The sequence below is a fragment of the Meriones unguiculatus genome, chromosome 2 (genome assembly GCF_030254825.1).
Source record: "Meriones unguiculatus strain TT.TT164.6M chromosome 2, Bangor_MerUng_6.1, whole genome shotgun sequence".
Classification (NCBI taxonomy): domain Eukaryota; kingdom Metazoa; phylum Chordata; class Mammalia; order Rodentia; family Muridae; genus Meriones; species Meriones unguiculatus.
Window position 1 is genome coordinate 66243430 of NC_083350.1, and position 27575 is coordinate 66271004.

Sequence of the window (27575 nt, forward strand, 5' to 3'; positions counted from 1 at the left end):
CCAGGAGCTCTAATGTGCTAAGCCAGTCAGTCTACCAAGCAAGGCACAGCCCCATCCCTCAAAAATCACTACTTCTAAAGCACCGCACTTTTGTAGCTCACCTGTCCATGAAAATGCACTGCACATGGTTACATGGTATCTCCAACGAACTCTTACAAATACAGCTTAATGCCTTGCAGGAAAGGCAGAGAGAGGGGGTCCTTTTCTTCAAAATAAGAATGTTTTAAAATGCATCTAAATTGTATATCTGGATGCATTATAATCAATTCAGTCTTGTCCATTTGCGGCGAGTCTATTTGTCAATCCTTAAAAATTATCTATAGTAGAGTCCTGGGCGTGTACTTCAGTGGTAGAGCCATCTAGTGTGACTTGCACTGCCTCAGTGACACAGCACGTGGATATGCTCCCGGGCTTAATCCCAAGGGACAAAAATTAAAAATTAAATTTTAGGCTGGGGAGACAGCTGAATAAAAACGCACATACCCTGAAAGGATGAGGATCTGAGTTTGAGTCCCCAAAACTCATGGAAAGCCACATGCCCTGAGGCTAGCCTGTAATCCCAGTAAGACAGGAGTGGGAAGCAGAATCCCCAGACCCTAGGCTGGCATTTGCCATGAGACAGTGTTGTGCAACACTTTCCTCTGAGATTGAAACATTCCATCCTTCAGGTAAGCTCCTTAAGCAAGAAGGTAAGCAAACCGAAATAGCTGTAAGAAAGCAACCAGATTCACTTTGCCTCTCCCACACAGAGTGACCAATACAAGGAGAGAGTCCCTCTCAGACTACAGAACAGAGCAACAGACTGAAAACCCTCAGGAGAAAAGCTTCACAGACTGAGCCAGACCAGCTGCCTCAAAGAGGTTAAAGAAGTCATTTGGAAAGGACTCTCTCCAACCTGCCGAGACGCAGGCCACGCAGTGTGCTTCAAGTTCCCATCTTTGTGAGCAGTCACCCATGCTAGCTAGGGTGGGCCTTAGAGATGCATCTGTCCTTGAGCCATCTTTGAAAGTAATCCCTCACCCATATTCTTATAAGTAACCCCAATAAAAGCCATTGGTTCAGCAAGTTGGGCTTTGGCAGTATCCATGTTTTCGTCTGTTTTGAATTCCCTATCTGAGGTGAGCAGACCTCCAGAGGAAAAACTTTGTCATGCAAGGAAAGGTGAAGTTGTCCTATGACCTCCATATGCATGCCATGGGACTCACAGGCACATTTACACACAAATAACCCTGAGTACCATCTCCAAGCACCTCATTAGTAAACACAATTAAAAATCAGCTACTCAATATGACAGCAGAAAATCACTCATCTCATTCACAACAAAGAACTACAACATTCTAACTGGAATGTTTTGCAGAGGTTTTAACACTGGAAATACATAAAAACCAAACTGTATACAGTTCAACCTAATGTACAGTAGTGTCAGCACTGATTGCTTGTCAACTTTCTCAAGTGCAAAACAACAGAAAATCTGCATGCTTTGCAGGGTCTTGTGAGACCTGAAACTATTTTATCTAAGGACAAATTTTAATTAAGACACAAAAGTAGGAGAAAACCATTTTTAATTGAAAAATAAAGCAATACATCTCAAATAACACTGTATTTAACAACAAACTAAGTAGTAAGGAGAAATGCCTTTCCTAACTGGTACTGTAATGCATCAGCATATTGCTACAGCTTCTCTCCTTATCCTGACAGCTACAAACAAGACTACTTGGGGGCTTTTTTCCCTATGGATTAATTGTAAAGTCTATCCTTGTTCCTAATCCACTGACAAAAGGAGGAATTTAAAAGTTCTTTCCATAGTCAGATGTTTCCAGAAAAAAAGAAAGGGTAATTCTTATGAAAAAGCTATTAATATATTAATATTTAACTCATCCACAAGACTTCAAAACAGGATTTCAAAATGGCCTCCAGTATAAGTTTCCCTTTAAAAAGTTTGCACATCCCAGGACTGTTGATGAACACACTGGCTAAATTAAACTATAAAAGTATCAAAGTTATTGCTTTAAACTGGAAGAACTATGGACAGAACTCTCCTTTTAAAGAGTTTATTATACAGACCCTAGAATTGCACTCCTGTATGTCAACTCAAAGTGCTAGAGAACATAGTAAACGTCACGCTCAAGAAACAACAACAACAAAAGCATTAAGATGTATGGCTTCTTGTGTGTTTGTATTATTGAACATAAAGTCATTACCGTTTAACTAAAAAGGGTTTTTACAAAACTGCACGTCCAAAATTAACATTTTTATTAAATCAAGTTAAAAAATGTTCATTGTAGAAAAGTCAACAAGGGTATTAAGAAAATTAAAATATACCTTTTTTACAATATATGTATATATTAGCAGCAAACTACTTCAGAGATTTTCTTTTGTGTTTAGTTATTTTAAAGAAAGCATTACAGTGTATGTTAGCATGGAATGTCAGGAATTCGCTCTTCACCCTTTCCTCTGTGGCATGGCCTCCTCTACAATACTTTATACCAAAGATTAAGAACAAACTTGGTTTTGACTAAAAGGTAGTGAAACAGTAGCTGGTAAAATCTCTCTCACTACATCACCTATGCATTATTTTCAAGAATAGCAAATGAGCACCATGTAACAAATTGTTCAGGTGTAATAACAGCCAGCTGTACCACTTAGTGCTTGGATTACTGTTTTAAAAATTTGGTAACATACAAAATTTTAAACAAATGAGATAAATACTTCAATCCTATATTGCTTGTCCATTATTAAAACTCTTAATAGAAATTCTATACATAACCTGACAAACTCTAGGCAAAGATATATATGTGTATATATACATGCAAAAGTGTATGTACATATCCACATACATCTTCAACTTTGGATTTTTAAAAAACTAAGTATAATATATCACTGACTGAAAAGTTTCATCAGCTAGTGAGAAATGCTGACTACAAAGAACTGTCGTACAACTTATTTTAGGCTTACAAATTACTCAAGCTAGATTGAAATAACAAACTAACCACCAAAGAAAACTTTTTTCTTCTCTTGATATGCTCTAATAGCAAAAGAAGAACACTTGTACAATATGCTTTCAAAGTCAAAATTATTAAAGAAATCTCACTAGTCTTCAAAAATACTAAACATTATATAAATACAATTTTCTTATTGTTGAATTCCTCAGCTAGAATCTATACTTTACAAAATCCCTTTGGATGATCCCACTTAGCACTTCAAGTTTCCATTCTGCAGCTCTGACAAATGGCTCAGGTTTATTAGTTTTACAGGCGTCACATCTTTCAGAATTTGCTACTGTCATCTCTGTACTAAAGTAAATAGAAAGAACTGCATCAAATATCAAATACAACTTAATGGAACATTCAGAATATGTAATACAAGAAAGAAAAGACAACAGAGATTCCGTTTTCACCACACAGGTGAAATACAACCTTTCCATGCTGTTAATATAATTGTCTAGAGAATGGAGTTAGGGTGGCCCACCTTTATTTTCAATTAAAAACCTAATACAGTAGACTGAATTATTATTTTTATTAATATGCACAGCAAATTACTGAAACGGTGACTTCATGTTGTCTTCTTAAAGATGGCACTTGTAGGTACAAAGATGCAGAGATGTCTAAACACATCAGATGTTTACTTGAAAAGACTCTTCCACAGCAGTTTGATATTGGGTTTCTTCATCTAGCTGAAGATTCTTAAATAAAATAAAAAAAAGTAACATGTTAACAGGAAGATAATCCTATCCAATTTTATCTAATAAATTACACATCTTCATATACATTTGCATACAAGGGAGTTTGATGTACAGTATGATTTAAAATGCAAGATTAAGCTGACCACCATGCTATGTGCCATATTCTCAACCACTCAGGAACCTGAGGCAGGAGGATAGCTTAAATCCAGTAGTTTGAAACCAGCGTGGACATAATGGGACCCCATCTCAAAAAGTAATGTAACAAAATGTAAAGTTTCAATACATGACACTTTAAGAATAAGTTCAGCTATAATTATTTAGTAACAGCTAATAACTGCTCTACTTAGAAGACAATTTATACTAACCAAAATAATAGTTAATTAAAACTAATAAAATGGTAAATTTATATAATTTCTAGAAAAGATTTCTCAAGTTTGAAGGAAAACTAATATTAAGAAAGGTAAGCATTTACTGAATTAACTGTTGATTAACAGCTTGTTTTTCGAGACAGGGTTTCTCTGTGTGTATCCCTGGGTGTCCTGGGTCTCACTTTGTAGACCAGGCTGGCCTCAAAATCACAGAGATCCACCTGCCTCTGCCTCCCAAGTGCTGGGATTACAGGTGTGTGCCACCACACCCGGCTTGAATAACAATTTAACCACAGCACTTATCTTTAAATTATAAAGTAACTCTTTATGACTAGGGGTTTAGTACCTTAGTGCAGACTGGCTGGTTAGAGTCCCTGAGACTAATCCTCAGCACTAAAACAAACCCAACAGCAAAACAGCAACAACAAAAACCTTATTCTATCTTTAAAAAACACTATTTGCTGTTAATTAATGTCAAATGTGTTAGCTTTAAAAGAAAGCAAGACTTCAACCTGACAATTGAAATACAGTTTTCTACAACAAGGTAAAACAAAGAGTTAAAATATGGCTGGAAAAAATTTGATTTTGCTCTTTAAAATATAGCCCTCCAGACAGAGTAAGTGCTTTTTTTTTTTTTTTTAACATTTTTATTTATACACTGTTTTGCCTGTATGTCCGAAGAAGGCACCAGATCTCATTATAGATGGTTGTGAGCCACCATGTGGTTGCTAGGAATTGAACTCAGAAGAGTTCAACAGTGTTCTTAACCTCTCTCCAGAGCCAGCACCTGCTCTTAAAATGGTAATTTACTAATATACAACTAGTTCCTAAAATTATTAAAGTAGTACATGTAAATTTTATGAACACTTAAAAAATTATTCTGAAATAATAAACTAAAATTCTAAATTCCATAAAAACAAAAAGTATGCATGCCTGTGTTTACCTAAACAGGAAAATGAGCATCAGCTATTCTTTATTGGAATTAATCGCATATTAAATAAGACCTTAAATACACACAAGCTAAATTAAATGTAACTTTATAATTAATAAAGTTAAAATTATCATGCATATGGAAAGTACAAATTGATCCATTTTGGTCTGAAAAGTAGAAACTGATCCTTGCTGTCCTTCCAGAGTAGACAACTAGGGCTCTGATGGATTCCTTTAGTTTGGTTTGTTATTGTGCCTCATATGCCAACAGCTTACTCTATATATGGAACACACTCTCCCACACAGGTTGTACCAATTTAACTTTTCAAGCTGGTATAATTTCTCTTAATTCTAGATCATTTTTACTTAAACCTTATTTTGTTGTGAAGGTTTTTTCCAGTAATTATCTCTCTAACATAAACAATAAATTCAATTCCCAGAATTTCCACAAAGCTTAACAATGTTACTACTAAAAATACAGCAACTTGCTCTTTATCCAAGCAGTCTAAGATTCCACAACTTGCCTGAAAACTCAAATCCAGGTGAAAAGGTTAATTTAACTTTCTTAATCTTGAAGAACTCACTTACCACAAATTCTCCATAATCAAACTGATGTCTTTGATTTAGATGACTAACGAAATTTCTAGTAATCTGGCTAGGATCTCCCCAAGGAAGAGACACACAAATAGGACATGTCTATGAGAAACAGATTGTTTTAAATAGAAAAATAATGAAACATTATATAATGATTGAGAGCATAAAAATACAAGCTCATTTTACTGAAAACATCAGGTATACTTTATTGTGCTTCACTTTGCTGCATTTCACAGATACTTTTTTTTTTTTTGGATTGAAAATTTGTGCCAACCTAGTGTCAAGCAAGTCTATTTGGCATCATCGTTCCAACAGCTCAAATGATCATTAACACTGTTTAGCAAGGAAGCATTTAACTCAGATAACGTATATACTTTAAACATACTACTGCTGCATACTTAACAGACACAGTATATACAGTCTAAGTAAAACTTTTATTATATTCACTGAAAATCAGAAAGGTATAATTTAATTCATAACAATTTTCTTTCTTTCTTTTTTTTTTTTTTTTTTGCCCTTTTGAGACAGGGTCTCTTTAAAGTAGTCCTGGCTGTCCTGGAGCTTCCTGTGTAGACCAAGCTGGCCTCAAGCTCACTGAGATCCTCCTGCCTCTGCCTCCCAAGTGCTGGGATGGAAGGTGTTTGCCGCCATGCTTGGCCCTCACATCAATATTTGCTTTAATAGTATGATCTGGACCCAAACCTATAGTGTGTCTAAGGTATGACTGAAAACAAAAAGCAATGGATTGGTATATAGAGATTGAGACAGGGTCTCACTTTGTAGCCCAGGCTGGCCTTGAACTTGTGATTCTTCTGCCTCCCAAGACCTGGGAATGCAAATATGTGCTACCATGCACAGCTCTAAAAGCCAAATTCCATGACTATATCATTTACCAAGCGAATTACCACATAAATAATAACATTAATATAATATATTAAAGGAGACCATGAATATTCTATTTCTTTCTTTCTTTTCTTTTTTTTTTTTTTTTGTTTTGTTTTGTTTTTCAAGACAGGGTTTCTCTGTATAGCCTTGGCTATTTTGAACTCACTTTGTAGACCAGGCTGGCCTTGAACTCAGAGATCTGCCTGCCTCTGCCTCCCTGAGTGCTGGGATTATAGGCGTATGCCAACACACCCAGTTAGCATTCTACTTAAATACATACTTATACAACTGTTTAAACAGAAACACCACATGGCAAACTGTCCTAATATCAATGTAATGACAGTTTTCATTGACTACTAAGAACATGTGCAATATATAATATCATGTGATCTAATTAGCAGCCATTATAGAATTATTAGGTTGATTTAATTTACATGTAAAATGAAAATGGAGTTATAAAGTTTAAACCATCAAAGTTTTAATGAAGTACATTTTTAAAAATAACTAGATGACACACTTAAATGACATAAAAAGAACTTTAATAAACAACAATACAGAGGTATGCGGAAAAGAGTACAAATTACAAAATTCAATGTAAAACTAAGCATGATGTTTTAAGTATAAAGATTTACCACACACCTCTTTGGTGCTGTATCTGTTTATTTAACCCCCTCCCTTCTAATGAATGGTTGCAGGAATTGAAAGAAATCCTCAATAGTTACTCAGGTACTTTTTTCACACATTGGTCTACCATATTTGCTAAAAACAGGAATGACTGGAAATGTTATTAAATACATTTTACTCTTTATATTTTTGAAGAGAATGGTTGTAGTAGCACAAACCTGTAGTCCCTAGTCCTATTGTAGACTGGTCTACATTACCTTTACCTCACAATAATCATCTTCCTTTATATGAGGCAATAAAATTTTCAATGTCTCATTTTGTACCATAGTCATTGGCCATTAGCAAAAATATACTGTATTAATAACATAAATCCAATTCAATATCTCCTCTTCCATTATCTAAAGTTAAAAATCACTTATCTATGAAATATATACTCAAAATGAGTTTTCTTTGGGGACCATTAACACAATGTTGGAACCCTATAGTTACATAAATTTACCCTAAAATTTATATCAAAAAGACAAATACGCATCAAAACAAAAACATAGCATTATCCTTCCCCTTGCTTTACATATTCATATGAAAAAAATCTTCAAAGATACAATTTAAAAATGTCTACTAGTTTTACTCTTTAGTTTTTCAGACAAAGTCTCACCATATAGTTCTGAAACTGTCAAGATAAGGCTGGTATTAAACTCAGAGATCCAACTACCTCTGTCTCCTCAGTGCTGGGATTAAATAAATATATACATACATACATATACACATACATAGATGTATACATATGTGTATACATAAATATAGTATATATACATATATTATATATATGATCTTCTGCAGCAGATTTACATGACTGGATCCAGTCCTCTACATCCAGCTAAATAGAGAACCCAACAGAATTAGGCTCTGCCACTACACAGCAATGATCCCTAGTTCACCATTAAGTCTCTCCTAGACTAGTCTACATTACCCTCACAATAACTGATTGCATGAGATCAAATTTTAAATATCTCATTTTGCATTATAACTACCAATCATTAGCAAAAAATCATATTAGTCATTTAAGTCCAAATTTAAATAAACTTTCCCTTTATATACATGAAGAGAAACACATGGAACCACATGCTTTAAACAAAAGATTCTTTTGAATATATGTACTTACCACAGGAACTATCTGAAATAGGTGGTTACTATTACAGTGATCCAATAAACGCTGTCTGGTGAAATTTGATTCTTGACATAAGGGACACTTAAAGGTGGGATGCCCAGAAGAACTACAAAGCAATTCAAATGAGACATACTGAAATTCAAAACCATCATCAGCAACAGTGCTCCTAATTTGACACACTGTTGTATACTCACTGTTTTAAACAATCATAGTTATGAGATTATTCAACAAATGATTCAGAGTAGAACTTCTCTTACAGTCTAATTTTATACAATACTAGTGTTTATCATTTCAGTCCATTTTTTCCTAGCCCCAAGGGGGAAAAAGCTAGGTATGATAATCCATGCTTATAATTCTCAGTACTCAGAGGCTGAAGCACAAAGATCAGCCTCGCCTATCTAATGAGGTCTACCTCCAAATAAACAATTACTAACAAAATACAGAGCCATGTTTAAGAGTTAAGTCTAAATTTAATTATAATCATTCATGTGATCCCATGTCACTATGTCCATTCAAGTTTCTAACTGTCCTATATTTTATCACATTTTAGAAAGGAATTTAAAACTTTACAGACCAATGAGACAGCTCAACAAGTAAAGGCACAAGAAGTAATTCGACCTGAACAAGTGCACAGTGGAATGTGTTTCACTCCCCTCCTCAAAGCACACAAAATAGTGAAGTTTAAAAAAGATGTTCATCAAATTCTAACTTAAGTCTACCCCAGAGTAAGAATCTAACATAGGGGCTGGAGAGATGGCTCAGAGGTTAAAAGCACTGTCTGTTCTTCCAGAGGTCCTGAGTTCAATTCCCAGCAACCACACGGTGGCTCACAACCATCTATAATAAGATCTGGTGTCCTCTTCTGTCATGCAGATATACATGCAAAATAGAGCACTCATATGCAAAATAAAGAAATAAATCTTAAAAAAAAAAAGAATCTAACACAGAATTCACTCAAAAAGCAAAAAGACACTGATAGCAAGAATGCAGTAGTTCTGAATAACAATGACCCCAAAGGCTCACATGTTTGAATACTTGGTACACATTTGTTCAAACTGTTTGGGAGTGTGCCACTGGGCACACCATTTTCAGTGTTCCTTTTTTCTGCTTCCCCCTTGTGTGCCAAGATGAAAGAGGCTCTAGCTGCCTTATTCCTCCAAATAGACTCTAATCTTCTAGAAATGTAAGCCTCAAATAAGCTCTATCTTCTGTAAATTACATTTGTCATGTGTTTTATCATAACAATAGAAACCCTAACACAAAGTACTTCAAAACAATCTATAAGTCAAGCATCATTGGATTTAGTACTGCTGCATCAAGCAAGAGACAGTTCAATATTGACACCTTTGTCTGAATCATGACTGTAAGAGATCTGACTAGGAAGACAGATAAGCTCTTAGGTTCTTGAAAGAAACAGCTTCTAGCACGACAGTCAGTGACTTCACTGAACAAAATGTTTATTTTAAAAATCCAGTAACTAGGCTGGACAGATGGCTCGGCACTAAGAGGACTTGCCACCTCGTCTGACAACCTGAGTTCAGTCCCCAGGATCAACATGGTGGAAGCAGAAAACCAACTCCTACAAGCTGTCCAACAGACATCTATATGTGTAATGTGGCACTCAGGTATGTACATGCTGACACACATACACACAAAATCACAAAATGAATCAAAACAAATTTTAAATAAAAATCTAATAACTGGGCTGGAGAGATGGCTCAGTGGTTAAGAGCACTGTCTGCTCTTCCAAAGGTCATGAGTTCAATTCCCAGCAACCACACAGTGGCTTACAACCATCTATAATGTAAACTGATTACCTCTTCTTGCAGGTGCAAATGCAGCTAGAACACTCATATACATAAAATAAATAAAATTAAAAAAAATCTAATAACTAATCTATTGTTAAGACCTACATGCCCATATCTCCAAGCTCTGAAGGCTTAGGCAAGAGGATCACAGGTTTATAGGCAGCCAAAGCTATACAACAAAATCCCGTCTCATGGAAAAGAAAAATCTATCATGATTCAGGGATATACCATAATGGTACAGTGACTGCTCAATGAATGCATTCTCAACCACTGAGTTAAATTCTTACACCACAAACAATAATCATCTGCTATATTAGTCAACAATATTATTTATAAAGTAGAATTTTTAAAAATTTACCTTGTATTCTCTTGATAAGTTTCTGTGTTATCAGATGTAGATGTTTCACTCCTATTACTTAAGCACAGAGGGGAAATAATTAATACTCCACATAATAAAACACATCAAGGCTTCATTAACTGTAAACTGTTTAATCAAGATGGACAGCCTGAACTTCAGGGGGTGGAGAGATGGCTCACTGGTTAACAACACGCAGGTTCAGTTCCCAGCACACAAGCATATTTAACTCCAGTTTCAGAGGATCTGACATCTCCTTTTGGATGTCACCATAGACACCAGGCACACGTCTGGTACACATGCAGGAAAAACACTTATTCACATTAAAGAAAAAAGTTTGAACTTGAAATACTAAATATTCTTGGCACTGTTTTCTTTCTTTTGTAAAAAATGATTTATTTATTATGTATACAGTGTTCTGCCGGCATGTGTACCTGCACACCAGAATAGGGCACCAGATCTCATAGTTGTGAGGCACCATGTGGTTGCTGGGAATTGAACTCAGGACCTCTGAAAGAGCAAGCAGTGCTCTTAACCTCTGAACCATCTCTCTAGCTTCCACTGCTTTCTAAATCAAGTAAGATTGCTTAAGTTCTTATTCACTCATGCCTTTTAAGACAGATGATTACTGGAAAAGATCATCCTGAGTGAGGTATCCCAGAAGTAGAAAGACACACAGGGTATATATTCACTCATAAGTGAATATTAGATACATAATATAGGATAAACATACTAAAACCTGTACACCTGAAGAAACTAATCAAGAAGGAGGACTCTGGCTAAGACGTTCAATCCCCATTCAGAAAGGCAAAGAGGATGGACATCAGAAGAGGGAGAAAACAGAGAATAGGACAAGAGCCTACCACAGAAGGCCTCTGAAAGGCTCTACTGCAGGGTATCAGAGAAGATGCTGAGACTTATAGTCAAACTTTGGGCAGAGTTCAGGGAATCTATGAAAGAAGGGAGAGATAGTAAGAGCTGGAGAGGACAGGAGCTCCACAAGGAGAGCAATAAAACCAAAAAATTCTGGGCACAGGGGTCTTTTCTGACACTGATACTCCAACTGAAGACCATTGATAGAGATAACCTAGAACCCCTGCACAGATATAGCCCATGGTAGTTCAGTGTCCAAGTGGGTTTCATAGTAATAGGAACAGGGACTGTCTCTGACATGAACTGATTGGCCTGCTCTTTGATTACCTCCCCCTGAGAGGGAAGCAGCCATACCAGGCCATAGAGGAAGACAATGCAGCCACTCCTGATGAGACCTGATAGACTAGGATCAGAAGGAAGAGAAGGAAAACCTCCCCTATCAGTGGACTTGGGGAGGGACATGGGTGGAAAGGGGGAAGGGAGAAGGAAGACAGCTACAGAGGGGATACAAAGTGAATAAACTGTAATTAGTTGAAATTAAAAAAATCACCTAAAAAAAAAAGCAGATGATTACAGCAGGGCATAGTGGCACACGCATATAATCACACCACTTCCTAAGGCAGGAAGATCATAGGTTTGAGGTCAGCCTAGACTATGTAATAAAAAACAAAGAAACAAACAGCCATGCATGGTGACACACAGCTTACTCCCAGTATTTGGGAGGCAGAGACAGAGACAAGTGCATTTCTGTGAGTTTTAGGCTATCATGGGCTAGCCACTACTTAGTATCTCAAAAAAAAAAACAAAAAAAAAAAAACAGACATAACCACACACATACACAAAAAACCATAATCTTTTACAATACTCAGGTACAAAAGTATAAATTAGAGAACAAAGAATTTTAGTTACGTAAAATCCCTTAGTGATGTTCTTTTGGGGGCAATGAGGCAAAGTGAGGGCTAGGACTGGGCCTAGAAATGTTGTGCAGGCTGGCTTCAAACTTCTGATTCTTCTGCTTTATCTGCCCAAGTGCTAGCATTATAGACATGTGCTATTACACTTGGCTGTAGGCTTAGATTTTTTCAAAAAACCTACTTTACTTAGGGCTCTTGGCCCTTGCTAATTATTTTTTAATGTGTAGGGTGTTTTGTGTATACATGTATACATGTAGTGTATACATGCAGTGCCTGCAGAGGCCAAGAAAGGGTGTGGTATCCTCTGTATATGAAGTTACAAATGGTTGTGAGCACCCATGCCAAGTGCTGAGATTCAAACCCAGATCCTGTAGAAGTACAGCTAGTACCCTTAACTACTAAGCCATCTTTTCAAGTCTCCTTGTTATATTTTTGAATGCTGGAGTGAACTAAAATATTTGTGAACTTTTGTCATACAGTTAGGATACGGTATAAGACCGTGGCTTCCAAAGTACAGTAGGTTTCATAAAATATATGAACTTTTTTAAAGCTCATAATTTATTCCTAATAAAAGAAACTAGGCTTCATTAGCATACTACTCTAATATACAGACTATCCTGACATAATTACTCATACCCAATGCCAGAAAGTCAGTATCACATGGAATAGTAGAAGGGGTGTTCTATACAGGAACTGTAACTAACATGCCATAAAATTCATCAATGTTGTCAATGTTATAAAAACAGTACTTGCAGGCTTTCAGGCTTCTTTTCCAGTTCACTAGCCTACTTCTACCATGGGGGAAACACCTTTTTCCTTTTAGATTTCATTATACGAAAAGTATAAGAGTGCAGGTAGCATCAGAGACCAGGGACATCAGTGCTGTCCCCCCAACCCCCGGCCTGCTGCCCCAGCTGAAGTTACTGATGGTGTGAGCCACCCCATGTGGGTGCTGAGAATCAAAATGTAAGTCCTCTGATGAGCAAGAAGTGGCTCCTCCCGGCCCCACAAACCCCATCTCTCCCGCCAAAAATTTCTCTTGCAGGTGTATCATGATGCCTACAACCCCAGTGTTCAGAAGTCAACTCATCAGTTCAAAGCTTGCTCAAAACTACCTAAGTCACACAGCAGTATCTTGTCTCAAAACAAAACAAAACCTAAGTTCTGAGGACACTGCTTGTTGGTACAGTTCTTATCTACAATATATAAAGCTGGGTCCCTGTCTGATCCCTAAACACCATAAAACAAACACAACAACAACAAAAACCACCTTTTTAAACTCTGCCCATGTCCATACTGAAAATCCATTAAGTTTAGCTGGACTATAAAAACTACAGTTCCACCAACAGAAAGAAATTCCAGAAAGAAATTCCAGGTCAGGAAATATTTCACAGAGTAGTGAACAGTCTAAGAAAAAAAGAAAAAGTGAGAAGAGGAAGGGAAGGGAAGGGAAGGGAAGGGAAGGGAAGGGAAGGGAAGGGAAGGGAAGGGAAGGGAAGGGAAGGGAAGGGAAGGGAAGGGAAGGGAAGGGAAGGGAAGGGAAGGGAAGGGAAGGGAAGGGAAGGGAAGGGAAGGGAAGGGAAGGGAAGGGAAGGGAAGGGAAGGGAAGGGAAGGGAAGGGAAGGGAAGGGAAGGGAAGGGAAGGGAAGGGAAGGGAAGGGAAGGGAAGGGAAGGGAAGGGAAGGGAAGGGAAGGGAAGGGAAGGGAGGAGGGAGGAGGGAGGAGGGAGGAGGGAGGAGGGAGGAAGGAGGAAGGAGGAAGGAGGAAGGAGGAAGGAGGAAGGAGGAAGGAGGAAGGAGGAAGGAGAAAGGAGAAAGGGAAGGGAAGGGAAAGAATCTTTTCAGAAAGGCCTAAAACCTGAGTTTAATCCTCAGATCCCACAAGGTGGTACAGAGAACCAAATCCTGAGAGCTGTCCTCTTCTGTCTGGTCTTTTCTCTCACATAATCAATCCATAGATAGATAGATAGATAGATAGATAGATAGATAGATAGGCAGGCAGGCAGGCAGGCAGGCAGGCAGGCAGGCAGGCAGGCAGGCAGGCAGGCAGGCAGACAGGAGTCTACCAGCTGAAACGGTTAAGAGCACTGGCTGCTCTTCTAGAGTACTGGTTTAATTCCCAGCACCGACATGGCAGCTCACACCTGCCAGTTCCAGGGGATCTGATACCCTTACACAGACATACATGCAGGCGAACATCAATGCAAATAAAAAAAATACATCATCAAAATTTTATTGGTCATTTTGTCCCAGCATTTGGGATGCAGAAGCAGGTAAATCTCTGAGCTTGATGCCAGCCTGTTCTACAAAGCAAGTTCCAGGACAGCCAGGGCTAACACAGAGAAACTTTCTCTTAAAAAACAAAACAAAAAAAAAAAAAAAAAATCTAGCAGCTGAGCTGGCAAGGTGTGGGTTGGGGTGCTAAAGAAAAACAGTAACACTTATAAAGGATGGAGACAAAAGGTGTGAACACCATGCAAGACAATGTTCAATTCAACCTTATCTACACTAACATATTAACTTTCAACCCCACTTTTGAAGACATGAGAAAACTAAGGAACAGCTTATTAAAGTCAAACAATTATGAAGTAACAGCTGGAATCTGAGCCAGGGCACACTCAGGTCTAGAGTGCATGCAGGTGTATGTTCATTTGTTCATTTACTCATCTTTGTGGGACTGGAGATCTAATTTAGGCTATCACACTGTAGCACATCCCTAACCCCCAGCACCTGGGTCAGGGTCTTGCTAAAGTTGACTTGTCTGGCCTTGAAAGCCCAGGCAGGCCTTGAATTTGTGATTCTCCTCTTTCAACCTGAGTAACTAGATTACACACTGTGCCACCAGATCTGTCTCTATAGTTTTTATTGAATTAATTCATTTACTTTTAGGTAGAAGCAAGATTTCATACAGGTAGCTTTGACGAACCTTAAACTCACGGCAATTCCCTTGATTTGGTCTTCTGAATACTGAATCACAGGTGAGTGGCATTCACCCAGATAAGTCTTCATTGTTAACTAAGTTAAATATCTTCTAAAATAGAAAGGATGTATCCAGGGAGATGGCCCAGTGGGTAAATCACTTACTACACAAGCATGAGCCTATGAGTTTACATCTTCAGCACCCATGTAAAGACAGGCACAGTAAAGCACTCCTATAAGCTAGTGCTGGGGAGACATAGAAAACAGATCCCTGGCCCCTCATGGTATCAGTGAGCTCCAGGTTCAATGAAAGACTTATGAGTTTGCCTTGTAGCAACCACATCAATTGGCTCAACTGCCTGTAACCCCACTTCCAGGGCAATGTGACACCTGGTTTCTGCAAGCACCTGCACTCACATGTGCATATATATGCTGAAACACACAGATTACAGTGCCATCAAGCAGATTTGAGACTACCAACTAAATACTAACAAAATTCAGAGAAATATGATGGACTGAGTTAGGAAAAAACAGGGGGAAAAAAAGGATAAGGAATATTGTTATTAGGACTAAACAGTGTCTGACCAAAAGTGTTTCTAAGGAATCAAATGAGCAAGGTCTGTCTCCTAGGGATGGGGTTGGGGGTTGTCATTTCACAAGTAGTGCATGTTACCGTGGTGTATACTTGTAATTCCAACAGAGGCATCACAAAGTTTGAGGTCCGGATAACCTATGTATCAAGGTCCACACCAGCTGGGGCTACATAGTGAAACTGTATCTCAAAAAGCCAAAACAAAACAAAAGCAAAATAGCCCAATAAGCAGTGACTGTATATGTAATACACCAAAGAAACTTTGCTGAGAGCTTGGGATACAGTGTTGAATAAAGTTAACAAAACACTATCCCACATTAAGAAAAATTTGCTGTGCAAAAAACTAAACAGATGTGTACTTATAATACAACAAAGTACAGTAAGCAAAGTACAGGAATCAGCAGGGATTTGGTTAAAAAAATCACTAAATGAAAATGACAATTTCATCTACTGACAGTAAATCAAGTTAAATAAGGACCTGGGGAGTTCTGCAGAGCAGTGAAGACATTCCTAAAGAATTTACTGGAAATTTTAATTAAGTAATCAGTAAAACAGTCAAATGCAATAGGACAACTATATGGGTAACCAGAGTGCTTAAGGGCAATTAAAGGATGAATATTTGCAACACGGATCAAGTGCAGAAATAAAAATTTTATTTTATTTAACTTAGCACACTGATTTACGCAAGCTACTTTAAGACTGAAGTAATGCTTATTTGTATACAAGCTTGTCATTAGTCTTCTAAATGAGACAGAACATTTAGGAATACATGTAGGGATGATGAAATATGAAGAAAAACAAGAGATTAACCAGTTAAATGAAAGAACAGTGGTCATATGGAGTTTAAATGAGACATAGCTCACAAAACACTGTTCTGACAACTGTTCTATTTCTTGACCTGGGTTAATGGCTATACATCTTATCACTATTATTTACTTGAATAGTATTTACTGAGCTTGTTACTATTCAGTATTGTACCTGGCAGTGTGGAGAAAAACAAAAACAAATTACCAGAGTACTTTTACTTCATACTGGCTAACATATTTCACTATCTGCTGATATAAACTAGGTATCTAAACTGCATTCTAAAGGATGCTCACAGGAAGGCTGAAGAAGATTGCTTAACAGGTATAAACACTTGCTACTAAGCCTGATGACCACCAGGAGTGAGAGTGAATGTCTTTAATCACAGCACAAACAGGTTCATCTCTTTGAGTCTCTGAATGCCAGCTTCTTAAAGCCAGCCTAGACTATGTGAATTCCAGCACAACAAAGGCTTTGTGTATATATATATATATATATATATATACACACACACATATATATATATGTATATGTAAAGAGAGATAGAGAACCTGTTTAAAAAAACAAAAGGCCTGATGAATTGAATTTGTTTATCAGGACCCACAAGGAAGGAGAAAATTGATTCCTCCCAGTTGTCCTCTAACCTCTAAATGTTCACAGTAACATACACACAAACAAATGTAATAAATGTTCTTAAATCATAACAATAAAAAATTAAATCACTATTTTTTTTTCTTCTAGCCATACATATGGTGCCAGGTTTGGAATAGCACATCAGTAAGCCAAGTGCCCAAGAGAATCAGGAGGTCAAAACCATCACAGGGTATGTAAAAAGTTCAAGATCATCTTTGGATACACTATACCCACTCTCAAAATAATTGTAAGAAAAAAAAGATGTAACACCAGCAACAGCAGCAGTATATATCTGAGACAAGACACAAAAACTTTTAAAAACTCAAGCTTAAAAAAAAAAAACCCTAAAAATTCTGTAGTATCAATTTCCTCCCCAAGATCTATTATTTATACAGTATTCTGCCTGCGTGTATGTATGCACACCAGAAGAGGGCACCAGATCTCACTATAGATGCTTATAAGCTACTATGTGGTTGCTGGGAATTGAACTCAGGCCCTTTGGAAGAACAGTCAGTGCTCTTAATCTTTGACCCATTTCTCCAGCCCCCAATTCTCAACTTTTGTATAACATTATCAGAAAACTTCAAATGCTAAGCCTGTTCCTTAGAAAGCAATGAAAAAAACTCCAGTATTTAAATAATTATTGCAAATGATTTTGCCTAATTTCCAAATTATTTCATCTGAAAATCAGCTTAGCCTTTAAATCCCAGGTATAATTTTTATTCCAAGAAACTCTCAGAAGGATTTTAAGTAAGATAAGCTTCCGTATATCATGGAGTTCATCTCCTAGATATAACATTGTATATATCTAATAAAATTTGAAGGCAATTTCTAGTTAGGATACTTAGTGTGATTTGTTAAACATATATACATTATATAATAACCCAAGAAATTCCCATTTCAATCATTAAAATTTTGCTTTTAGAATAAATGTTGCTTACCTGTTCCTTACTGAGTCTTGAGAAATCTTGTCTGCAAAGTTCTGAATGCCAGAAGAAACACCATATTCATCCTGATACTTCTTACAAGATTTGTAATGATGTCTCATGCGATAGAATTTAATCTGTAAATTATTGGTTAAAATATAATTCTTAATTTAAAACAGAATGCACAAAATTTGGGATATTATCAGTAAGAGGAAAAAAAGATTAAAATAAGTAACTAAATATCTCATTTACACAAAAAAGTGTCAGGCAGGGTGATACACACCTTTAACCCCAACACGTATCTCTGAGTTAGAGGCCGAGGCAATCTGGTCTATACAGTAAATTTCTGGTCAGCCAAGGCTACATAGGGAGACCCTGCCTCCAAAAACAACCACCAAAAAAAAAAAAAAAAAAAAAAAAAAATTATAGGTAATACATTTTTGTTCATCAGATGCACAGAGTCCAGCTTCCACTAACTGGTTGGAGAAAAAAAAAAAATCCCCAGTAAATTTACTTTTTATTATATTTATTTATTATGTATGCAGTGTTCTGCCTGCATGTATGCCTGCAGGGCAGAATAGGGTACCAGATCCCATTATTATGGATGGGTGTAAGCCACCATGTGATTGCTAGGAATTGAACTCAGAACCTCTGGAAGAGCAGCTCTTAACCTCTGAGCCATCTCTCCAGCCCATAATTTTACTCTTGATATGAGAAAACTAATGGAAAAAAAGCCAGGCACAGTGGTTAATGCTGATGATCTCTGCATTTGGGAAGTGGAAACAAACAAAAAATTCAATTGTTCAAGGTCATCCTCAGGTATATCATGAGTTCAAGGCCTACTTGAGCTACCAGATATCCTATTCTCAGAAAACCAAATGCAAGCTGGGCATGGTTTGCATGCCTGTAATCCCATCACACAGGAAAGCAGAGGCAGGTGGATAGATGTGTGTCCACAGCCAAAGCTACAAGAAACCCTGTCTCAAAAAAGTAAAGAAGTTAGAAAACCAAATGCAAAAGAAAGAGTATTAAGAAGCTGACTCATGCTGCTGAGAGTTTATTTAATTATTACAAACTAACAGAGTTAGGATGCAGGTAGAAAATGTTCCCATGTTAATATTGGGAATATTTTTTGGTTTCTCACTAAAAAATAAAGCCAGAACCCCATAAGTGTGATTTTAGCTTCACTTCACTTCCTTTCAGTTGGAACAACTTCTTCAAAGAGATGAAAAGCAAATCTGACTTGTGTAAATGCTCAGTATGTGCTCTAAGACACAGGATATACTTACCACTCCTCATCAGTTCAGCCTTCTTCAAGTAGAATAAATCCAATTAAAGAATGTTACTTGCTAATCAACATCTGATTAACAAGCACATCTCATGTCTTCTGTGAAATATTTCAGAATTTCTTAAATACCTAAGTGGGCAGCTACAGAGCTTTCTTTGAGCACATAAGTCTTTTTGACTAAATTATTAACATTCGAGCATTAGGTAGAACTTTTCCAAAACCTCTATGTATAGTTTTTAATATACTGTGAGCTTACTGAGAAAATACAATTTTAATCTTAAAGATAAAAAAACCTTTATATTCAACAAGGTTTTTGATACATAAAGCTTTCTAGTCTTCGATGTAATTCTCAACCTAAACATTTTGTTTTTGTGACTATCCCAAGCTGGGTGTGAACTTGCAACTATCCTACTTCAGCCTTCTGAGAACAAAGATTATAGGTGTATACCATAATGCCTGTAAATGTCTTTATTTTCAAAGCCATATTCACCAAAAAAAAATTACAAAAATGGCATAATATAACTCTACCTTTTTTGAACAGCATCTGCAGCTACCAGAAAACTTCCTCATGATATTTTCAAGATCTAAGGCCCGTTCCGGACATGCTCTTTCTCTTCTAGTCACACTTCCACGACATAGGGGACAATGTATTCCACTTTCTCTCATTGCAGTCAGGAAACATTTTCTACAGAAACTAAGGCAAACATTTGTGAAATGTTAGTTACAGAAAAAAAAATATTATTTCTATAATGAAACACAAACAAGTGATTATGGTTATGTACATATACTATATAGTCAGACTATTCAAAATGGACCACTTAGTTTTAAAAGATATATATACTTCTTGGGCAATAAGACTAATAACCAAATCAGATGGTAACAAAACTATACTCAAGTCCATTTTACAACTCTTTTTTTTTTTTTTTCAAGAAAGGGTCTCACTCAGGTGCTCAAGTTTAAACTCAAACATAGCAATCCTCCTACTTTAACTTCCTGAGTGCTGGGAATTACAGGCCTGTGTCACCACACCCAGCTACATTTGTGTTAGAAAACTATAAAATAAAGACAAGTGTGGTGGCACACACCGCTAATCCCAGCACTCAACAGGATGAAGCAGAAAGATCTCTGTGAGCAAGGCTGGGCTAGTCTCCAAATCATGTTCCAGGACAGCCAGAACTACATGAAAGACACTGATTCAAACAAACAAACAAAACTACCTAATAAATATATTTTATTTTTACTATTTTTTCTGAACCATAGCATGCTTCTTCAGATTTAAACTTGTTTACCATCTCCCTTTGTACTAGACTAGATAAAATTGCTAAAAACTATTTCAAAAGAGAGTCTGACAAGGAAGAGAAGGAAATGGTGCACACCAAAAATTATTAAGCTATATCCACATATCAAAGTAGCTGTATCTTTAGAATAGTACTTTACCCTGTAGCTATAATTCCCTCTCAAGTGCAATATGGCAGATGCCACACATATTTGTCTTTTTTCATTCTCCAATAGAAAAGGCTACATTTTCACCTACCACCCTGTTGTTAGTGTAAATTAAGCACCTGGCAAATTTATATGATCAAACTCATTCTTCCTGTTGTTAGTGTAAATTAAGCACCTGGCAAATTTATATGATCAAACTCATTCTTCCAAATATATGACTCTCCTGTAGCTACAGTGGCCTCAAATTCTCCACACAGGTTGACCTTGAACTCCTGATCCTCTTGCCTCCAAGAATCAGGCTCACAGACATGTACACCATACCTGGCCTTTTGTTCTCTCGTGAAACAAGGTAACAAGGCTCAAACTCACATCACTTCTCCTGCCTCAGTCTCCTTAAAGCTGGGAGTACAAGCATATCCCACAATACACAGCTCATCAAAATAAGGGAGGAAGGATATCAGTAATCAATTAATCTTCATGTCTTAAAAATTAAATTAATCTGACAGGTAAACAGTACAAGTTTTGTTTAGTTTTGGCCCTTTATAAATTATACAACAAAAGGATTTGGGTTGCTTAAAAATCTTAGACATGAAAATATAGAAGGGGGATTTGTTGAGAAGAGGTTCAGAGGGACATGAGAGAGGCTAATTGAAGATGAAAATGAACAATACATTCTATGTATGTGACTGTCAAACATTTTTAAAAAGTCCTAATTCTCAATAATCTAGAGCTACATGGTGAAACTTCATCTCAAAAAGAGGCCTGGTATATTGGCACACATGCCTATCACCCCAACAATTGAAAAATAGAGACAGGAAAATCAAAAGTTCAAAGCCAGTCTTTGTTATATAAGAGGAGTTCAAGACCAGCCTGGGCTATATAAAATTGGGTCTCATAGGAAGGAAACTAGTATTTCTCAGATTTGTTCTAATATGTAAGGTTTCATTTGGATTAGAGCTTGCTTCTAACAGTGTATGAACATTCCATGACATTTTAAATGAGAGCTAGAAACTGTGGTGACTGGTTTTAAGTATCAACTTGACACAACACAGAATCACCTGGGAAGAAAGTCAATTGATGTATTTCTAGATTAGGTTGGCTGGATCTAAGAGCATATTTTAGGAACATCTTAATAATTATTGATAGGCTGGAGAGATGGCTCAGAGGTTAAGAGCACTGGCTGTTTTTCTAAAGGTCCTGAGTTCAATTCTCAGCAACACATGGTGGCTCACAACCATCTATAATGAGATCTGGTGCTCTCTTCTGGCACACATGCAGGCAGAATACTGCATAAATGCACAAATAGATAGTTGGATAGGTAAAATAAACAAAGGAACAAACGAATGAATGAATAAGTGTGGTGCAGGAGGGCCCAGAACCCTCAGATAGCAACATTCCCTGTTTGGGAGTCCTAAAGTGTGTTAAGAAAAGGCTGACTGAGTAGCAACACAAGGTTCTGTGCATTTATTATATCTCTCTTTTTTTTTAAAGATTTATTTATTTATTTAGTATTAATAGTGTTTTGCCTGCATGTATGCCTGCAGGCCAGAAGAGGGCTCCAGATCTCACTATAGATCTCACTATGAGACTCCAAGTGGTTGCTGGGAATTGAACTCAGAACCTTTGGAAGAACAGCCACTGCTCTTAAACTCTGAGCCCCTTTTCCACCCCTTTCTCTGCTCCTGACTGTGAATGCAATGCTTTGAGTTCTTGGGATGTCTCCAAAATAATAAACAGTAATTGTAAATCAAATAAACCTTTCTTTCCTAAGTTGCTTTTGTCAAAGTATTTTATCCAAGCAACAAAAATAAAAATGAAAACAAACTAAGAGATTTTTAAGATTACAAAATAAAAGAAATAACTTTTTTTTTCTTTTTGATTTTTCGAGTCAGGGTTTCTCTGCGTAGCCTTGGCTGTCCTGGGAACTCATTCTATAAACCAGGCTGACCTTGAAATCAAGAGCTCACCTCCCTCTGCCTCCTGAGTGCTGGGATTAGAGGCATAGGCTGATACCACCGGGCTTAACTTGGTTCTCTTTTTCCTTCTGTATGTTTGTTCTGTCCATTCCAATGTTAGTTTTCCTACATAGCCCTGGCTATCTTTGAACTCAGAGACCCACCTGCCTCCGCCTCTTGAGTGCTCCACCATGCCCAGAACCTGTTTTGTTTTCTAATGAGACAGAAAGGGAATCTGGATGGGTGGGGAGGTGAGAAGAAACAGAGTAGTAGAAGAAACTATAATCAAGATATGTTAGAGGAAAATATATTTTTAATAAAAGGGGAAGATTTGGTGGACTGGAATATGCCTTTAGCACTGAGCTCAATCGTAAGATCACACTTGACTTCACAGCAAAATATAAACTTGTTTATGGGTGCAATTTTTGTGAAGAAATGATGTAGGAAACATTACAGTGCTTTAATTCTAATTAAAAAAAATAATTTCTGCACTCCATTCAATTCAGTCAATCTAGATCCAGTTCCAACATCATCCACCTTCCCATCCACATAAAACTTTTCCTTCTTTTTAAAATTCACTGTTCAGCCAGAACTAAAAAGCAGCTATAAGAAAAAAGGTAGTTATTCTGCTCATGTCAAAGTCCAATAAGTTAATCTGAAGAAAGTCCACACTAAGTTTAAAAAAAAAAAAAATCACTTGAGGTCAAGCCAAATTGTAATCCTTCATTTTAAATATACTACAAGGAAAATGTAGTGGAATTTTCTGTGCACAGAATTTTGAGGGGACTAAATATTCAATGGGGTTTATGAGGTCAGTGACTCCAGAGTATCTGAACTGATTCTATACATAAAAGACCTACCAAGTACACAATTAGCAGCTGCTCCAGCTTCTGCTCCCCTCATCTGCCCCAAATAAAGGAATGTTAGGCTGTCATTAATCTTTTTGTTGTTCTTTTTGGTTTTCTGAGACAGAGTTTCTTTGTGTAGCTCTGGCTATCCTGGAACTCACTCTAGTCCAGGCAGGCCTTAAACTCAGAGATTCTCTACCTCCCTAGTGCTGGGATGAATCTTTTCTTGTAAAGAATTTTTTTAATTAAGTTCTGTGTGTGTTTGGGTGTTGCATATGGATGTGCATGTTGCGTACTGGTGCCTGTAGAGGCAAACCAGGTGGATCCCTGGAACTGGAGTTAACAGTTATGAGCCTGAACTGGGTGTTGAGAACTGAACTCGGATCCTGTGGAAGAACAGTAATTGTTCTTCACCTCAGAGCCATCTATCCAGTCCTCTTTAACCCTTCCTGATGAGCGATAACAATTTATCTATTTCATCATTAAGAGCTAATTCACATGACTACCACAGAACAGAATTAGAGAAGACTGAAGAACAGTAAAGAACCCACGCCTAGCAGATGGTCAAAAGAAAAGAACTAGATAGTATTTCTGTGGACTTTTTGAATAATATTGTTTTGTCCTTTTCCTTATATATTTTCTGATTTTGTAGTTTATGAATTTTGTCTGTTTTTTGTGTAAATATATATATATATATTTTTAATTCTGGTTGGTTTGTTTGCTAAAGACTGAGATAAAGAGCTGGACAGTGGTGGTACATGCCTGTAATCCCAGTGCTCAGGGAGGCAGAGGCAGGCAGATCTCTGTGATTTCCAGGCCAGCCTGGACAGAGAAGGTCCAGGACAGCCAAGGCTTCACAGAGAATCCCTGTCTTGAAAATAAATAAATAACCCAACAAAAAACAAAAACTGAGACAAAGAAGAGGCAGGTGGCAGCCCAGATGGGAAGCCTTCCGAGAACACTCTTAAAAAAAAAGTATGGTAAGGCTGGGCAGTGGTAGGGCGGGCCTTTAATCCCAGCTCTGAGGAGGCAAAGGCAGAAGGATCTTTGTGAGTTCAGAGTGAGTTCCAAGACAGCCAGAGCTACTAAAGAAACTTTATCTCAAAAGAATCAAAAGATGTGATAAGGATGCTGAAGTATACCTCTCCATAATTGAAGGCTTCCAGTGGGGATGCCTGACGGAAAGGACTCAGTTCTACTTAAGGTGCAAGCATTACGAGTCTGCCCATGTTCCAAGGAGTATACGAATACCACAAATTATTTTTAAATATTATGGGGTTTTTGTTGTTGTTGTTTGTTTTTAGAGACAAGGTTTCTCTCTGTAACCTTGGCTGTCCTGGATTCATTCACTTCTGTAGACCTCTAGCCTTGAAAGCACAGAGATCAGACTGCCTCTGCCTCCCAGAGTGCTGAGATTACAGGATGTGCCATTGTGCTCGGACTATTTTTATTTTTACTTGTTTGGGGGTTGGAGGTTACAAGGGTCACAAGCAGACATGGAAGAGAAGTGAGGTGATAGGGATGCATGATGTGAAATTCCCAGAAAAATCAATGAAAATGTTTTGTTGAAAAAAAAAAAAAAGGATAAAAAGGCAGGTGGGTGGGTAGGGAGGATCTGGAGGAGTTATGGGAGGGGAAACAGTGATCAGACTGTATTGTATGAAAAAAATCGCTTTATTAAAAGATTATCAATGTCAAAAAGTTAAGCAAAAAAAAAAAAAGAGCAAAAAAAGTCTCCTGTACTTAAAAGAAACCAAAATTCTATCCAACACTCTTTTCCCTTCTTTTGGAAGGGAGGTTTTTGGATTGTTGGTACTGTTAGTTGGTTGTTTTGAGAGAAGGTAGTTCCGGGTGGCCTGGAAGATACTAGATAGCCAGGCTAGCCTGAAACTCAAAATGTTTCTGTCTGAGCCTCCTAAGCACCACCTCACCTGGCTTCATCTGCCTATGCCTTGGTGTCACATTACTTAAAAACAAAAATGGGGGAGGGGTGGCAGTGCACACCTTTACTCCCACCAGTCTGGAGGCCAGCCTGGTCTACAGAGCTAGTTCTAGGACACCCAAGGCTACACAAAGAAACCCCGTCTTGAAAAACGAAAATCAAAAGAGCAAAAAAGTGGAAGGAGAAACTTATCTAGAGAGTTATTCAATGCTTTTCTGAGACCTGAAGCGCAGAACTTTTTCAGGCCCCACCTGCCAGAAATTTATTTGTAAATCTGGAATGGAGCCTAAGGACTGATTACCTTGACTATAAAGGGTTCCTCAGGGGAGCCTGGCTTGGGAAAGCACGCCTTTAATCCCAGAGGCAGGTGGATCGCTGTTAGTTGAGAGGGTCTGTTTCCAACTCCTACTGACTGCAACGTCTAGCAAATGACTGAAATTCTACCTCTAACTATGCCAAATGAAACCTACCTCAAGTCACCTTGTCCACCGCCTTTGTGCTCTACCTCAGGCCAGGAATTAAGTCCCTCAGCTTTCAACCTGAACACTACCTTGCCTCCGTCCTTGTTGTAATTCAGCAATAGTAAACAGAATGATAGCACAAAGGGAGCCATCTCAAGCCCCGGAAATCCTGCCAGTTTGGACCTAACCACCGTGGGAGAAGGAAGCTACCTCATTTTAGGTGGTTTTTAGCAGTGAATTTTGAGAACTCTCAAGGATGGTGTGGTGGAGGGTTCAAGGGTTAGCTTGGGGGAGAGGGAGGGATGAGGGGGAGGGGGATCCTCAGGGGCAGGGTCAAAAAAAAACAAGAAACGCCCAGAGAACACGGCAGGCCGCCAAACGGGCCCACACACCTCTGCAGGGCCGAGGCCCAGCACTCAACGCCCCGGCCGCCACAAGGGTTGCTAGGAAACAAAAAAGGCTCCACGTTCTCTGCCATTCCTCCCAGGCCTGGCGAGGACGACGAGGGACGCCACCGGGAGGGCCCGAGCCCCGGCCCGAGGCGCGGGAAGCAGGCGGCGGGGCCGGGACCGGGCGGCAGGGACCCCGGGCTCCGGGGCCGCAGGGCCGGTGCGCCGCGCGAGGGAAGGGGCGTCTACTCACACGTGCTGGCAGGCCGCGGTCCGCACCGGCGTCTTGAGCACCTCCTGACACACAGGGCAGTAAAAGTCATCTTCCGTGTAGGACGTGGCCGCCGAGAGCTCCTCGGACATGGCGAGGGGTGGGCGGGAAAGGCGGCGGCGCCGGCAGGGGCCGAGGTGGCGGTGGCGGCCCGGAGCCCTACGCCCTGAGAGAGCCCTGATGGGGGAGGGAAGCGTGTCAGGAAGCTGCTCTCTCAGGAAGCGGCCTGCGCCAGGAAGGGGGCGGGGCTCGGGGGCGGGGCGGAACACAGAGACAAGGCAGCAGCAGGAGCAGGCCCCGCCCATTCTCGGCCAGGGACGCGGCGTGAAGGCGGGGCTTAGCGGGAGGTGCGGGAGGAGACGCAATCATTGGTTACGCCGCGGCTTCTAACGCCGGCGCGCGCCGAGGCCCCTCCCCTCTCGGCCACCATAGTGCCGCTGGCCCCGCCCCCGGCGGCCCGGCGACGCCGCTCCACGGTCTGGTGCTCGGCGGCGAGCCTCCGTGCCCCGCCAAGCCCGCTCCGCCCGCTCACAGAGGCGCTTTCGCGCTTCCCACGCCCTCCCTGGCCCGGCCTCACCTCAGATCCCCGGAGCCGCGCTGCGCCTCAAGTTCCTTCTCCGTCACGGGCGGGCAGAGCGGTGGTCCGGCGCCTTCTGGCTTCAGTGCGGCGGGGCGCTGGCCGCATGGGACTGGGTTCGAGTGAGGCTCGTCGAGCACCGTGGAGCCCCCACCCTGGAGCCGATGTCCCTCGGCATTGCTCGGCCCACAGCCCGCCCGCGGGTCACCGCCCACGGAAGGGCGGGGGCGTGGTGGCCGACCCGACACCCATGGCAACCGGGGGCTGCGCGGCGGCGAATTGTGACGAAAGCAATGGGCGGCGGTCTTCTCCCGGTAGCCTGCAAAG

General features: G+C 39.1%; 1 protein-coding gene across 2 annotated transcripts; it reads right to left on the reverse strand.

Annotated features, from left to right (window-relative positions):
- Positions 1-1545: 1545 nt before the first annotated feature.
- On the reverse strand, positions 1546-27486 carry Rnf138 (ring finger protein 138). 2 transcript variants are annotated; one of them, XM_021627874.2, is made up of 8 exons: positions 27249-27433; positions 26654-26848; positions 19891-20056; positions 18090-18211; positions 10418-10474; positions 8246-8357; positions 5569-5676; positions 1546-3682 (listed from the first exon to the last, which is right to left on the reverse strand). In XM_021627874.2, the coding sequence occupies exons 2-8, from the start codon at positions 26761-26763 to the stop codon at positions 3614-3616; spliced, it is 744 nt and encodes a 247-aa protein (XP_021483549.1). In that variant the 5' UTR covers positions 26764-26848; positions 27249-27433; the 3' UTR covers positions 1546-3613. The 2 variants fall into 2 exon arrangements, with proteins under 2 accessions (XP_021483549.1, XP_021483550.1); XM_021627875.2 differs by lacking the exon at positions 5569-5676 and having other exon boundaries at positions 27249-27486.
- Positions 27487-27575: the final 89 nt, after the last annotated feature.